The sequence below is a fragment of the Aulonocara sp. 'chitande type north' Nkhata Bay genome, linkage group LG14, assembly GCF_057382095.1.
Source record: "Aulonocara sp. 'chitande type north' Nkhata Bay isolate Kocher_YH1m ecotype deep benthic linkage group LG14, A_spYH_male_GT1.1, whole genome shotgun sequence".
Classification (NCBI taxonomy): Eukaryota; Metazoa; Chordata; class Actinopteri; order Cichliformes; family Cichlidae; genus Aulonocara; species Aulonocara sp. 'chitande type north' Nkhata Bay.
In genome coordinates, this window is record NC_141357.1 from 23000371 (window position 1) to 23016300 (window position 15930).

The window sequence follows — 15930 nt, forward strand, 5'->3', positions numbered from 1 at the left end:
TAAACGGATGCATCAGTATGCCAGTTATGCGGTTATCTTAAAGAGATAGACCTATCTGTGAGATCACACATGACTAAGGTCTGTGTGCGTCACTGTCTGGAGTGTCGCCTCTAACCCCTGAAGGCCAGTGATAATCCTTTAGGCATGTGTCTGTGAATACATTTCACCTGGCCCTGCACTGTGAAGGACACTGCTGTTATCAAGATCAAGTGTCAACCTTGTCGTGTAAAGAATTTTTATATCACTAATCACTATCTGCCCTTTGTTTACACTTGGCGACGTGTCGCATGAGCCTGAATGAAAACGAATATTCAGTTTTTGTAGTAGTGGAATTACATAAAGGTGCAGGAATGTGTTATCACTGTGTATTATCACTGAACAGACGGGCATAAGAGCGCTCCTGACACTGACAAACTGGTTACACATCACATCTACAGGACAGAGGCAGTCGTGTGAAGAGAAATTGGTAAGAAAATTAGGATTTCTCGCAACTTTAACAAAAGACTTCTTTATATTTCCTGCTTTAAGAGGGATTACATATTAAAAAAGAATACTTACTGCACGAAGAGCAATAAAGGAAGAAGAGCAGCATTACAAAACTGGATCTAGGCTGTTGAAAATAGCAAGAGTGCAGCTGAAGAGCAGCAACTACATCCAAAATGTATTTCATATTTTCCTCTTCTCTTACTTTTTTCTCTGATGAGAGCTTACAGCTGATTCAGCATTCAAAGAATCAGAATGAATGTGTAAATCAGTGATGAGTTAACATATTGCTAAATGCTCTGTCGAGTGACAACTCTTTAAAAATCTGTATTTACTTACCCATGTGTAACTGACATATATATCTCATATGTAAATCACAAACTTAGTAACAGATGATTACATGCTTATATAATAATTCATTATTAATTGTTCTTGGTAATCGATTATTAGTCTTAGCAGTCACTTGGTATATGTTATGTAGCAGGCTATACTATATTACCTTAGTTTGTTATTAATCTTATATCACCATTATTCTGCTGCCATTCAAGCTCTCAGATGTGCAAGGTAGCTCAAACTTGAACTGATCGAAATCTAAAGAGTTATGAGCTTAATGCTGTAAGCTTTTTACAATAATCTCGCAGTGAAGAGCTATGAGCAGTATGCTTTATCTTCCTGACACTGTACAGATTTGTCTGAGGCGAAGCCATTATATCAGTTTATCACATTTGGCAAGGATCAGATTTTATCATAGTAAAATGAAAAAATGAAACAGGGAAGAGAGTCTTGCTTCAGTGAAGCATTTCAGGGAGATAGAAATCATGACAAACCACATTCATTCTGATCAAAATGATCCATCTTTTGAGATTTTCCCTCGTATTGTTGCTAGGACAACAAAGCTTTTTACAATGCCTATTCGTGTGGTATTTGCGGTATTAGACCATATAGATGTTGCATTGCAGGTTACATACCAGTAATGATTTTTGCTGTTATTGTTTGTTGCTTGTTTTGCTCACAGGGTTCCAGCCAATACCAATACGTGGTGATGTGGTGAACCATTGAAGAAAAACTCATTTAAAAGAGAGCAGAGAGCAGCCTCATCAGTTTCAATCATGTCGCTCAAGCGTCATAAAAGACTGAGCAGCAAGAAGAAAAGTATGTTTCCTTTTTGTTCTTCTGTTTTGTTTGTCTGGGGTTTGTGCATCATTATCATGCGTTTCATTCTGAACATTGTTTTTCATACTTACAATACTTGAACATGCTGTGGGTATTGTGTAGCTATATTGAAAGTCAGTGAGTGAGCACAATCGCCAAAGAAATGCCTATGTTCTACAAAGACTTTTTTTTGTAACTACACTACTGAACTCAGTCACGTGTCATTCGCTGACATGATGTCAGGTCCCCCTTGAAAATTAGATTTAAATCTCATTGAGATTTTTACCTGGTTAAACAAAGGACTAGTTTCTTTGTATTTTGATTGGAAAATGGCAAACGGGTGCAATGATTTATTAAAAAATATGCACACTTACATGGAAAAGCAGCATATAAGGTAAAAATAGACTTTGTACACTTCTGATTAGTTTGAAAGTCAATGTTCGGAATGACTGCCTTTAGTGTTCAAAAACAGCTTGAACTCTCTTAGGCAAGTGTTTTTGTAATTTTTTGAAGAAGTCATCAGGAATAGATCTCCAGGATTCCTGCCCTCCAGTTTCTTCAGTTTTCTTTTATGTACATCATGCTGAGATATGACAAGTGTTGAGTTATTATAGCATGTTGGGAATTACCTTGTTGGTACAAAAATAACATTTATGCCTGCCAATATTTTAGTTTCAGGTAAAATATTGGAACAGATGATTATCATTTTGTAAACATTCTCCTAGTAACAAAATGTCTAAAGATATCATGAAATTGAATCTTTGCTAAGTTGTCTGTTATGTATAAAACAGCACTTGAATTAGTTGCTCTTTTATGCTTGAATGATTCATAGGTCATTGTTAAGTGGCTAACACACAAACAAATCATTCCTTTGAAAATGGTAAAGGACAAGGACAGGACTGAAAATAAGTGGAAAAGCAGTCAATGTCCAAAGAAAACCCTTGAAGTACCTTCAGAAAGCCTGGACAAGTATTGCTCAAGACAGCTTAAAAATTTAAGTGTGGTTTCTTGGAAGAAAATGTAAAGAAACGAAGGATGACACAAGACTTTTGCCCAATACTGTGCATAATCTTGTGTTTTGATGTAAATAACCAGAGCCCTCTTGAGTTAAATTTAAATTAATAAGAATGCATACCTCTTATTACAATTATTATGAGTCCCACAAACAGACATAAAAGTATTAGTACAGTCTGATAACCTTTGGTAACCACATTTGGTGACCTAAAATAGTATGGGGCTACAATGATTTTGGAGATACTGTTGCAAAAAACTCATGGCTCAAGAGTTGGCAGTTCGTCCTGTAATCGGAAGGTTGCTGGTTCGAGCCCTAGCTTGGACAGTTTCGGTTGTTGTGTCCTTGGGCAAGACACTTCACCTACCGCCTACTGGTGTTGGCCAGAGGGGCCGATGGCGCGATATGGCAGCCTCGCTTCTGTCAGTCTGCCCCAGGGCAGCTGTGGCTACAACTGTAGCTGCCTCCACCAGTGTGTGAATGTGAGAGTGAATGAATAGTGGAATTGTAAAGCGCTTTGAGGGTCTCGAAAAGCGCTATATAAATGCGAAAAATAATAATAATAATAATAATAATAATAAAAAACTGTTATTGAACCCTCATTTTTTCTCAGTTGCCAAAGTTAAATGGTGCTCATAACAAACATAATAATTTGAAAAAGAATCTGTCAAGTTTTATCTTCAGAGGTATGATTAAAAGCTGTCTTACATTAACGTGAGTTCTGACTGTTGCAGGAAGGCTCCTATTGTTCAGACTTTGCAAACAATATGAGCTAAAATTTACTGGGTAGGAGTTAATGTGCTATTATAAAAAGCACAGCATTTTTTTCCCAATATGTTTAGTTAATAATGATAATTGGCTTTTTGTTTGCAAGTGTAAATTCTGATGTTAATTGCACCAAGGGATGCCAAGTTTACGGATAACACTGTTTTTCTGTTTTCAAGCTCAAATGAAATGAAAAGTGAGATTGAAGGATAATGTTCTTTTCCTGTTAAAAGAAAAGAAAACAATAAAAATAAATGTAAAGAACTTAAAATTAAATAGAAATAAAAGCAAAAAAGAAGAGCATTTGCACAGTACTTGAAATTTTTGTGTAATTGGACTAGTTTTTTGTAGCTATTTTCTGTCTTACTTATTTTATCAAAGTCTGTGTCACACTTAAATGGATAAAGCTGTGTTTTTGGGTTGTTTTTTTTAAACTAGAATCTCCAAAGGATAATCTCCAGGCAGAGGTTCTGCATGAGCTCGGCTTGGAGGCCTACCAGGCTATACCACTGGATGTCTCATCAATGCTAGACATTATTACTTGGACTCTGGGGAACCAATCTCCTGTAGAACCCTCTGATCTACCAAAAGCTTTCCTCCAGTCCCTTTGGCTGCTCAGGAAAGATGCCCGGACTCCTTGGTGTGAGTCTCTTCATAATCTTGTTACAAACGATGACAACAATTCTACCGGGAAGGTGCTCAGTAGTTTTAAAGGAGATAGCCAGGGTGCCATCAACCCGCTTGATCTAATCACAGCTGTCTATATGTCTGCTAGTACTTTCCTTCAGCAAGAGATCTCCAAACGGATGATGCAGTGCCAATTTTCTATACCACTGGTCCTTCCAAACAAAGATCCGGAAGAGCCTAGTTGCTTCCTTCTTTGGCCTTTAAGAGGGATTGTGGGCCAGTGGAGATCTCACCCCCTAAATAAATACAGGCGAATCCAAGAGGGGGATTTGGCAACCACATGCATGCCATTAGTTTCATTTGTCAGGCTTGGTTGTTGCAGTGTGTCCAAGTCACAGGTGCTAAACCATATGTTACGTGGAGTCACATCTTCCTGTCAGACATTTCTCCACAGGGGGATGGAAGGAGGGCAGCTGCCCAAAAGGCTTTCGGGTGGCCTGGTAGAAATTGGATGGCATCTACCCACTGGAGATAGCACCAAAGATGTCTTCCCAGTCCCTTTGGTCTTCTCCAACCTGCGGGGTGATGCCAGTGCGCATGAGAAATGCCTTACCTTTTTATGCAAGGCATCTTCAGCTATAGTTGTTTTCTGTGGAAATCTTAAGGAGAAGGAAAAACTACTTCTTGCTTCCTGTAAGGATACCAACAGCAAACTAATACTCATTGACCTTTTAGACACTGAGAGAAATGGGAGCAGAGTTGTTGGTTTTGTTGATGAGAACCTTGAAAAGTACATGGGGCTTCCTGAAGAATCTGTGATTCAGGGCAGAGGTCTGAGTGAGGATGCACTGGCTAGTAAGCTATGTGATACTCTAAAACATCTGCTACCAGACAGACTGAAACTTATTACGCTTGAGGAAGCAGCACAATTTGCGGCGGATATAGGCCTAAATGTGGACGAAGGACCCATTTGTCAAAAAGCCATGGCCTCAGTGGAGGAAGTGTTGAAGGGTTTAGATGAGGGGTCTGATGAATATAGGCGTAAACAGCTTCCTCTGCAGGGGCCTTTGTGGAGCAAATTAGCAGAGCTAGAAAAAGCAGAGAGTAAGCAGAGAAAAGAAAGAACAGAAATTGACCCCCAGCTACAAAAAGAAAAGAATGACATTATGGCTGAGTTGAGGAGCTACAAAATGACCCCAGCTATGAAGATCTTTACAGATGCTCTCTTTACCAAAGATAAAGTGAAGAGAGCTTACTTTCTTAGCTGGCTCACTCTAAGACTTAAGAAAACTACAAAACAAAACAAGACGAAAGATCTGCTCACAAATCTACAGACAGTAAAGAAAGAAAGCATGCTGGTAGATTTGGATAAGCTTGAACAAAGAGTCAAAGACACCCCTGGAGACACTGGTTCAATATTTCAAGAGGGAACAGAAATACAATCTGCAGGTCTAAATTTGCAACTTTCTGAGCAACAGTCTGAAGGAAGCCATCAACTGAAGGTCTCAGAATCCAAAGAAAAGACCACAGAACCACTGTCACAACAGACAGACCATCAACATGACGCAAACATGGCGCAGGAGATATCCATCACTTTAAATGAAAAAGAAAATGAATTAAATTCGGCCTCTGAAGACCAAAGCTGTCTTTTAGAGTCAGGAGAAAATAGCACGTTGCGCTTCAAAGAGAAAAAACCAAATGAATCAGAGCTAACACTCACTACGGACAATTCAACTTCTGGCACGCAACAAATGAGCCTTGATGATTGTGCTGATCCCTCTTATGAACCTGATACATGCGCATTAGGTCCTGAGCACTTTCTGCGTGAGATAGGGCTAATCTTTGAGCTAGCATACATCAGCCCCAGCAGCGGAAGCCAAAATGTGTTACGTCTCCCTAGCTTAGCTACAGATCTTCTTCTTTATGGGATTCCACTTGAACTAATGGATGGAGATGCCTCAAATATCCCCATCCAGTGGCTGGGCTGTGTCTTTGGAGAGCTCAAACGTCGCCTACCACAAGAACAGTGTAGGACAAGAGTGCTGACAAATCTTGGCGACTATAATGCAAGGAATGCAGAGATTCTTTCTGCATTATTTGGAGTGAAATTCCCTGAATGGAAGAAACAAACTTCAAGAGGGGTGTACATGGCTGCCCTGTGTCTTCCTGAAAACCTCAGAAAGGACATGAAGTGTGATGTTTTGTTGCTAATTGAGGTCAGAGGTCTCTGCTCAGTCTCACTGGACAGCAAAAGAAATATACTGGGCAATGACAATGAAATGGCTACCTTTGCAACAGGACTGAGTGACTTTTTAATGCACAGCATGTCTTCACACCCTGGTTCTGATTTTGAAACAAACCTCAGTGTCAGAGTCAATGCTTTCCTGCGAATCAAAGAATATGGCTCCATGCCATTTTGCCAATTCTTTGTCCAGAACGAAAACGTAAATAGCAAATTACAAGCGTCACAATTAAGGTACGTTTCTCAGGTGCTTTTGCAAACTAGCAATATTGATAAAGATGGAAAGACCACAAGCTGCACAGTCTCTGTCAAAGGACCATGGAACAAAATGTCCCTCTCTGAACCAGTTGATACAGATTATAGTGGGGATGTTTTAAAGTTTAAAGAAATCCTTTTTGAAGCATTGAAGAGGAGTGCCGCTAAGGCAGAAGCCCCAGTTTTGCCTGAATTTATGAGGCGTTTGTGTTCTGTTTGGGATGCGATCAAAGAGGAATCATTCTCCATTGGTCTCCAAAACACTGATATAGCTTTGGCATTTTCTTTGTTGTGCACAGAATTTTTCTACTGGGAAAACAATTTACTGGATAACATGAAAAGTTGGCTAACGGGTGCAACAAAAAAAAACTTTACCACAAAGGGAGAAGCTTTGGATGCATCTATTCAAAATGACCTTCTCAGTGAGTTAAAGAAGGAAGCCAGTGAGGAAGTCAAAGCAGAGGTGAACAAACTCAGGTCAATAGCAGAGACATATGTGATGAAAGAGGAAACTCTCAAAATGAGATCTGACAAATTCATGCCAATCCTAATGAGCAATATTGACAACCTACAGGACAGAGTAACTGAAGAGATAACAGAAAGGTTGGAGGCAGTCTATGAGAGCCATTACTCTTCCACACAGCTTAAAAAATTTAAAGCATTACTGGGAGAAGAGCAAGAATCCAAGGTAGATGCACTAGTAGAAAAAAGCAAGACAACAAAAATTCTTCTGCAAGATGCAGAGATAGAGGATGAATTTGAGGCTGTGTGGGATAAGATATTGTCCAACTTTGAATTCAGGCCTTCAGAAACAGAAGATATAACTCCAAGAGTAGAAGATATTCTGAGACAGAATCTAATCAGCCGTGGCCTCCAGAAACACATGAAAAAGCTTGAAATGATTGGCCAGAACCAGAACTCTGACTTCCAAGTTTGCGATGAGCATTTTGGATACCGCAGCAGATTAAAGCAAATGTTTGAAGACAACAACAAACAACACAAGGTAGAAGCTCAGCAGGTAGCAAACAATATCATAGAGGAATGCAAACAGTATATAGCAGATAAGTGTAACAAACCAGCAGATTTCTCTGACGGTTACATTACAGAGCTGTTACAAAATGTTGAAAAATCTTTAAATGAAAAATCTGTGGAAACTAGATCAGCTTTTGAAGTGGATCTAAAAGTATATCTCTGTAATGCTTCTTGCCAAGACTTTCAAAACCTGCATAACCGCTATGCCAAAGACGCAGAACTTTTGACATGTATCACTAAAAGAAAAAGTATGGACTTGGCCGAGTTTATCTATGACTTCAGGAAAAGAGACCAGTGTCAAAGGATGGCCCAAGCATTCATCTCCATGGTCATCAAGCCCACAGTCTTGGATTACATCAACAGACCCCTGGGGATATCTATTGCAGAGGAGATCCAAAGGAAAGCTCAGCAGTATCACTCCTCACAGGCCTTCCACCAAAGCTTGCTGGAAGAGATGATTAAAGAAGATCAATTTGAAGTCTTCCTGGAATATCTGCTCTTCTATGACAACTTCAGACTCAGGAAGATCCAGGAAACAGTGACAGCTCACCTCACTGAATCAACCAACCTGGGACAATGGAGGCATCAGAGACTCTGTGAGATTGTAGGAAAAATTGAAGAAGCAGTGAACGAATCCACAGAAGGTATCAGTGGAGTCCTGAATGATACAAAGCCACTGCTGGAGAGAGTGTGTCTCACTTTAGAGAAAGGGGATGTTAATGTGATCAGGACCTGTCTGACTGGACCCCTGTTTAGCATCACTGTAGAATGGAACCGTTTTGCTAAATGTTTACTGGAGTCAGTGGCTGCAATGCAGATGGACCTTGATCAAGAGTTCTCCAAAAATGTGGATACCACCCAATTTCTTAACTGTCTTCCAGTTCAGCCCCAAGACTACCTCTTCAAAAAAGTGAAAGGCTGTGACAAGCAATGTCCTCTCTGCAGAGCCCCGTGTGAGGAGGAGGATATGGGGCATGAGGGTCACAATGCCTTGCTCCATCGACCTAAAGGCATGCAGCCTTATGCCTCTAGTTCTGTATCCTGCATCAGTTGCCCTGAAAGCATGAGCGAGGACAAGGACACACATGATACATCCACAACAAGCAGTGTTCTCCATTCACTTTACCCAGACTGGAGCTTCTCTCCTGACAACACAAACAGCTCAAAGGCCAGTGATTACTGGAGGTACTGTGTGACTTAAACACTCTTTATTGTAGAAATGACAGTATTAGATTAAATTTAATTTATTAAATGAACAAATTCTTTGTTACAGGTATGTGCTGGTGAAGTTCAATGAGAGGTTTGCACAGGAGTTTAAACGAGAGCCGACAAAGATTCCTGAGGAATGGAGGAAAATCACTCAGGAACAGGCCTTAAACAGTCTGAAGGAGGTGTTCCTCACCAGAACGAGTGTTTAAAATACTGCATTCAGTTCAGCTAAGAAAGAACATTTGTTCATATGTGAAAAACCATAATTCAAACATGGAATTTAGATCCTGGGTTTTAAGGTTTCCCACCTGATTTGAAATAGATGCAGAAGAAGGACTGCTCTGTGCTGAATGTTATTTATTGTTTTTAACAGGTTCAACTCAATATTACTTTAAAAAAAATACACTTTGAAATATATATATAATATTGTAAATAGCATTTCTGTATAAACATTATAACAACAGGAAAACACTTTTTAATTTTTTTTTCATTATTTTGAAAAGGAAGCACATTATTAATGTACTTTTATAACATATAAAATCATCAACATAAATCAAATATATTTTCCATTATTACTTTTTTTATCCTATATTTTGAAGTATAAAAATAATATGCAGATATGTCAATTATGATGTCACACCACAGTGAAGCGTAACTGACAAAAGTCTAACTTGTGAAATGACATGTAAAATTAAACTAAAAATTAAAAACAATTAATGTCTCTTTGGTAGCACCTGCTGATATTTGCTCAATTTAGTCATGTGCATCCCATAAGTAGATTCCTCCATCTGAATTTTAAAATATTTTGTCACCTGGTAAAGTGTTAGCAGGTGAAAGTTTACAAGCACTATATCTCAAAGGCTGCATACACTATCTCTTTGTCTGGAAGCACATGGAGAAGCTCTAATGACACTAATGTTTGCAACTTCCTTCTTGGCTATTCAAGAAAAAACGTGTAGTACACACCCTACTGTTTATCAGTAACATGAATCACAAGGGGAAAATTGTATGGAGAGATAAGTGAAATGGTGAGATCCACAAGAGGGCAATATAGGATGGAGGAATCCAATCTGAGATTTAAACAATTTTCACAATGTTTTGGTTCAAACTTTAAAACCTGGGAATCCAACAACATATTTCATTCTTAATTTTACATACCTGCTGCATATTCTCCTCAATACATTGTAAAGAATGTGTGGTGATGACCACTACAGTCTGGGATTTGAAGTGGGCTGTCTGTAACAGCTTTCCTGCACCTTCAGCTAAATCAGATAGAAAGGTTAATGCATGATATTGTTAATGTATATACACCCTCAAGCCATGTTTTTTTTTCTCCTCGTTCCTGCGATGCATTCAAGGCGCAGACATAATGCAAGTAACTAGCCCTGCAGAAGATGAGCAAGCATAAACAGGGCACCTTTTTTTTTTTGAGTGGGAGGTAATTTCATTTTTTTCAAGCAGCTCAACAAATATCACCAAACAGACAATTCTTTCTGCACAGTTTGTCACAAAAAGTGTCTGCTAGTTAGCTAAATGCACCGTATTTCTCAGGGAGAGTGAGATGGACTCTGAGAGATGGAGAAAGGTGTAAGATTGGGATAGTAGCGGGAGATTAGAGATTATTTTTAATAACACTGACTGCTCAGCAAGTGACATTTGCTAAACTAGAAATTTAGGAATTGTGTCCTAAATCATTTCACACAATTTTTCTGTTAATCAAACAGGAGGAAAGTACTGTGGGCATAGTAAGCAGTTTGGGACAGTAAAGTGCAATTTAACTGGCTAGTTTGCAATGTTGCAGTCAAGTTCCCAGTGATTCACTATATACTGGACTCCATAGCAGACATGTTTATGGTCAGTGTTAGGTTACATCAAGGGTAGCAGACACCAATTTATATTTAAGGTGATGATGCTGATGAGTTTCATGGACCTACAGCTTTTATACTAACGCCATAGTGTCTAAGGGTTGTAAATCAGCTATACAGCCCATGAAACATCTGCTTATATCTTGCTGAATTCTGGCTGATCCCACAAATACCAGTGAATAACAGAGTAGCAGCACATGTTAGCTAATCATAGCCTCACAAAATAAATTATTGTGTGACTTATTTATAAGTGATTCTTTTCACCTGATTTTGGGGTTCCCCCACCTGGCACCCACTTTAAACTGTGCCTATAGCCATATGAAAAAGAAAAAAAAAAGCTAAGTACACCTTTGCTACTTCCATAGGTATTAATTGGGTAAGTAGCAGTCGGGTGCCTTTAATCAAATCAGCTGATCATCAAGTAGGACCGCCTCCATAGAAGCAGAGGTTTTGGCAGTTTGCATAATCAGTTGTGTGTTAACACAATGCTACAGTCTTCACAGGAATGAACATTCCAGCAAATTCAGCCCAAGATGAGACCACACAATGCTCAGAGAAATTGCAAAACACCCAAGTGCAACATCTCAGACTCTAAACATGCTAACTGAGGGCTGTAATGTAAAGTTCATTAAGTTTGCAAAGTTGCACCTAAACAAACCACAAGATTTCTTGAACAAGTAAAAATATTATTTATATAGCACTTTTCAAGATAAAAATCACAAAGTGCTTCACAGAAGCTAAAACCTAAAAATAAAAATCAACTAAAAGCAAGTTTAAAAAGATGGGTTTTTAGCTGTTTTTTAAAAGCGACCACTGAGTCCACAGATCTCAGGCTCAAAGGGAGAGAGTTCCACAATCTGGGGGCCACAGTTCCAAAAGCTTTGTCGCCTTTTGTTTTCAGCCTCGTGTGCTGGACAGCAAGCAAGCCCTGGTCACATGACCTCAGGGACCTGCTGGGAATGTATGGATGCAAAAGTTCACTTATATATGTTGGTGCTTGTCCATGCAGGGCCCTGAAAGTCAAGGTCAAAACCTTAAACTGGATCCTGAATTTAACGGGGAGCCAGTGCAGCTGAATCAGCAGGGGTGTGACATGGGAAAACTTGGAGGACTTGGTCAGAAGCTTTGCAGCAGCATTCTGAACAACTTGCAGACGATCCAAAGAGGCTTTACATAAACAAGTAAACAAAGAATTACAGTAGTCCAGACGAGATGAAACAAATGCATGAATGACAATTTCTAATTCGGAGCGCGATACAATGGGACTCAGCTTAGCAATGTTTCTCAAATGATAAAAACAGGAGCGAACCAAAGATTTTACATGGGCATCCAAAGTCAGAGCTGAGTCAATACTAACACCAAGGCTCCTGATAGACGGTTTTGCAAATGTAGCAAGTGGACCCAAGTTTTCCATAACACTAGGTACAAAAGTTTTAGGAGCACAAACAAGAACTTCAGTCTTCTCCTCATTTAGTTGAAGAAAGTTTCCAGCCATCCAACATCTAATGGACCTCCTTTGCATGTGACAAATAAAGAACCTTGAACCTTGAACCTTTGGACAGATGAGACCAAAGTGGAGATGTCTGGCTCTAACAAACAGGTTTGACAAAACCAAACACAGAATAACAGCACAACCACAAACTGTCCAAACTGTCAAGCACGTTGGTGGAGGGATGATTATTTGGGCCCATTTTAATGCCGCAGGACTCAAGGACACCTTGCAGATACCAAAGTGTTCTCGAGTTAGGCAGATGTCAGATGGTCTCATCTGTCTGAGAGCTAAACCTTGGTTAAAATTAATCAACAATCATTGTCTAGCCACGGGACAATAATGTTGATTAAATGGTTGCCATGGTCCATTCAAAGAGCAGACCACTGAAACGACACTGTAAAGACGAGCGCATCAGAACCCTGTTAGAAACAGATTAGCTGATACAGGGAAAGGTTTCTTTTTCATATGCTGTACATCTGTATACATTTAGGTGTAGCACAGATGAAGTAATTTTCACATTTCACTAATTATTCCCCAACTTCTTTAAATGTCAAAATTGTTTCATCCTTGAATAAAAACACAGCTGATTTTTTTCACTCACACTTAGCATATACAAATATCATAACACCCACATGCAACAGCATGAACAATATTCTCAGTTATGGCATCAATTAATGGATTTTCATAAAAAGCCAACTCTGTGTGGATTTATAATACACACAGATACCTAGCAAGGGACCATAATCTAAACTCTCTTTTCATGCAAATTATTTACAGCAGACATATAAACATCCAACTGCCATCATGGTTTATTTTTGCCAGTGAATGACCTCCTCCAGCTGTGCCTGTTTGATGAATAATCACAGTATGGTCTGATCTGCCTTGCAGCCAGATGGAGAAAACAAAGCTTTACACTCAGCTGCATGCCAAACGCAGCACATTTGTAGACCAGCAGGAGAACTTTTTTTTTTCTGGATAAAGGGACAACATCTGAGGAGGCTGAGATAATAGAAAAGGTAATAAAGGAGAATCCAAATCAGACACATAAATAATTAGGCACATATAGTAAATGGTAACAAGCCCGAGGGAATTGCAAATAATTTGGTGGGGGGGGGTGGAGTTGTGTGTGAAGCTTTTTTTTCTCCATATATATTTCAGCAATACAGATCTGCAGCGAGGGCGAGTTTGAAGAGAGAGAGAGAAAGCAGACCTCACTGTGGCTTACAGATTTATATCTTACATCATCCAAACAGTGCTGAAAATTCTTAGTGGAAGCTTGCTTTAGCCATTTTAAATCCCTGTTTGCACATACACACATAAACAGGAAAAGGGAGGTACACACAAACATCCAGAGATGATGGAGTGAAAACTGAGCATACACTAAGGACTACAAAGCAACCCATCTTATTTTCCAATCTGCAATTTATTTGTGTTAAAGGAATAAGGTTGTGTAATGCTGTTTCACTTAATTCTTACAAACTACCTGTTAAGTCATTTGTGTTATATGCTTTTAAAGTATAATGGCTAGTAGCAAGGTGCATAATCTAGGGCTTATTAACAATACTGTTGTTCTTGTTAACACTTGCAAAAGCTTTGATGTGGAACTTAGAGTTATCTTAACTGCCACACTGACACCTCAAATAGGTTAAGAAGTGACATCGATATGAGGCCTCTCATGGTGTTGATGGGGCTGACAGATTTTCACCCTTGACTTTGTTGCAAATAGCTGTCTGACAACTGTGACCGCAAACTGCCTGTGACACACAGGTTTTAACCTTTTTAGTCAACAGTGAACAGACTAACTGATGACAGAACAGTGTCTACCAACCTGAGAATAGCAATGACAAAAGTAGCAGCCAGCTGATTTTTTACACTAAACTGAAAATAAATGAAAACAAATGTGGCCTGAAAAATTGTCACCGCCATTACACAAAGCATTGTAGCAGTATGCCGAATCTGTGTATTTCTGTCATGGATAGCCATGTAAAGCAAGCAGGATAGGACCTAAACAGGGTTTCACTGGTAAAAATAAATTCAAACTCAGCCTTAGTGATGGAACAGAGAAATTACAAGGTAAACTGGAACTTACAGGAAACTAAACACACAGCCATGAGGGAGATCACAACACTGGACAAAGGGAAACAGAGGCCTTGAATACACAAGGGCTGTATCCCAATTCAGGGTCTACAGCCTTAAAGGCCGCATTTTAAGGCCGATTACGTCACAGTGGCACGCCGAAGGCTGTCCCAATTCAAAGGCTGCTCGAAATGTGGCCCTCAAATGCGTCCTTCATTTCCCTGAATTTTAAGGCTGTGGCAGTGTAGACTTCGTGGCCCAACATATCCCACAATTCATAGCGCGGCAGTCGGTGTGGATAATTTTGCCGCAGACGGCAGAAGCGGAGCGGCCGAAGAGTAAACTGTGAAAAGTAAGTACTAAATATTATGTCACTTATTTATGTGCAAATGTTTAATAATGAGGAACATTAAAACATTACTGTTGGCCACATGTCGGCAAACTTATTTGCTATTAGCGATGTTTGTACGTTCAGCTTTTACTTGCTTTCAAAGCCTTTAAAATATAATAATACAATAGTCGACCTTAATCTTACAGCGAATGTGATGATTTTGTGGATAATTAAAGTCAGTCATATATCCACAAACACAACAAGCTGAAAGTCAGTGATGCTGCTCGGTTTGTAGTCCTGAATATCACGGCACAAGCAGGATTCACTGCACTGTTAATGTTAGCTATGTTATATTGCTGCCTCTGTCCGGTGGTGTCGAGCCAAACGGACTTTAACGTGCGTTTGAACGAGCTGATGGTTCACTCGTTAAGCTGAAAGAAAGATGCTTTAATCGCAGGAGTCACGCATGTGTCCACTGCACCATCTGGGAACTCTTCTTGTTTAGCACTCGTAATAACACAAACACTAAATCCTCCTGTTTTGTAGCAGTGTATACACCTGAGACTGTCACCTGTCTGTCTGTCTGTCCTGCACTCTCTCTCTGTTTCTTTCTCTCTGATTGTGGAATAAAAGTATGAACGTTACAAGTAACGCGTTACTGCCCATCTCTGGTAATAACTAATAATGATTAATATAATAACTATAATATTGGCCATCTCATATTTACACTGACTTTAGTCTCATGAACAACATTAACTATTTGTTTTTTACTAGCTAATCTTAAATGACTGTTCAGTACAGATATGAAGCCCAACAATCATGTTTTACAGTCCTGTGGTCACAGCCTCAGATACTTATTAAATCACACAAAGCTCGTGTAGAAACAAACAAACAAATGAACAAAACATGTTCTCCTTCATTTCTGTCAACCACACGTTTCCAGCTATCATGGTTGCTAGGCAACCTGGGCAGTGCAACGGAGGCTAGACCGTCCCATTTCACAAGCCTCACACTTCCGGCCTTAGCGGTCTTTGAGTATGCGGCCCTTGAGGACCGTTGAGGCTGCGTACTTTAAGGCTGCAGACCCTGAATTGGGATACAGCCAAGGAATGATGAGGGAACAGGAAGTACACAGGCAACACAGCTGAGACAAATTAGACAGACTTGACAGGGGAAGTAGAACTAAACACACTGAACATGGAACATAAGACTTTCACAATAAAACAGGAAAAATATGGAACACAAAGCTGATACATGCACTTGACACAGGAGTGGAAGAAAGGCAGACAAGAGAGGGAGCACATGACAGACATGATGGGCTGGGGAAACATGGATAAACATGGTACAAGGAAGGGAACATGGGAACAGAAAAGGGAAACAAGACACAAG

At 39.6% G+C, this 15930-nt stretch overlaps 1 protein-coding gene across 1 annotated transcript; it reads left to right on the plus strand.

The window, feature by feature from the left end:
* The first annotated feature begins 344 nt into the window (after positions 1–344).
* Positions 345–9427, plus strand: gvin1l2 (GTPase, very large interferon inducible 1-like 2). Its single transcript, XM_086261612.1, has 4 exons — positions 345–466; positions 1499–1635; positions 3851–8753; positions 8842–9427. The coding sequence occupies exons 2-4, from the start codon at positions 1593–1595 to the stop codon at positions 8984–8986; spliced, it is 5091 nt and encodes a 1696-aa protein (XP_086117738.1). The 5' UTR covers positions 345–466; positions 1499–1592; the 3' UTR covers positions 8987–9427.
* Positions 9428–15930: the final 6503 nt, after the last annotated feature.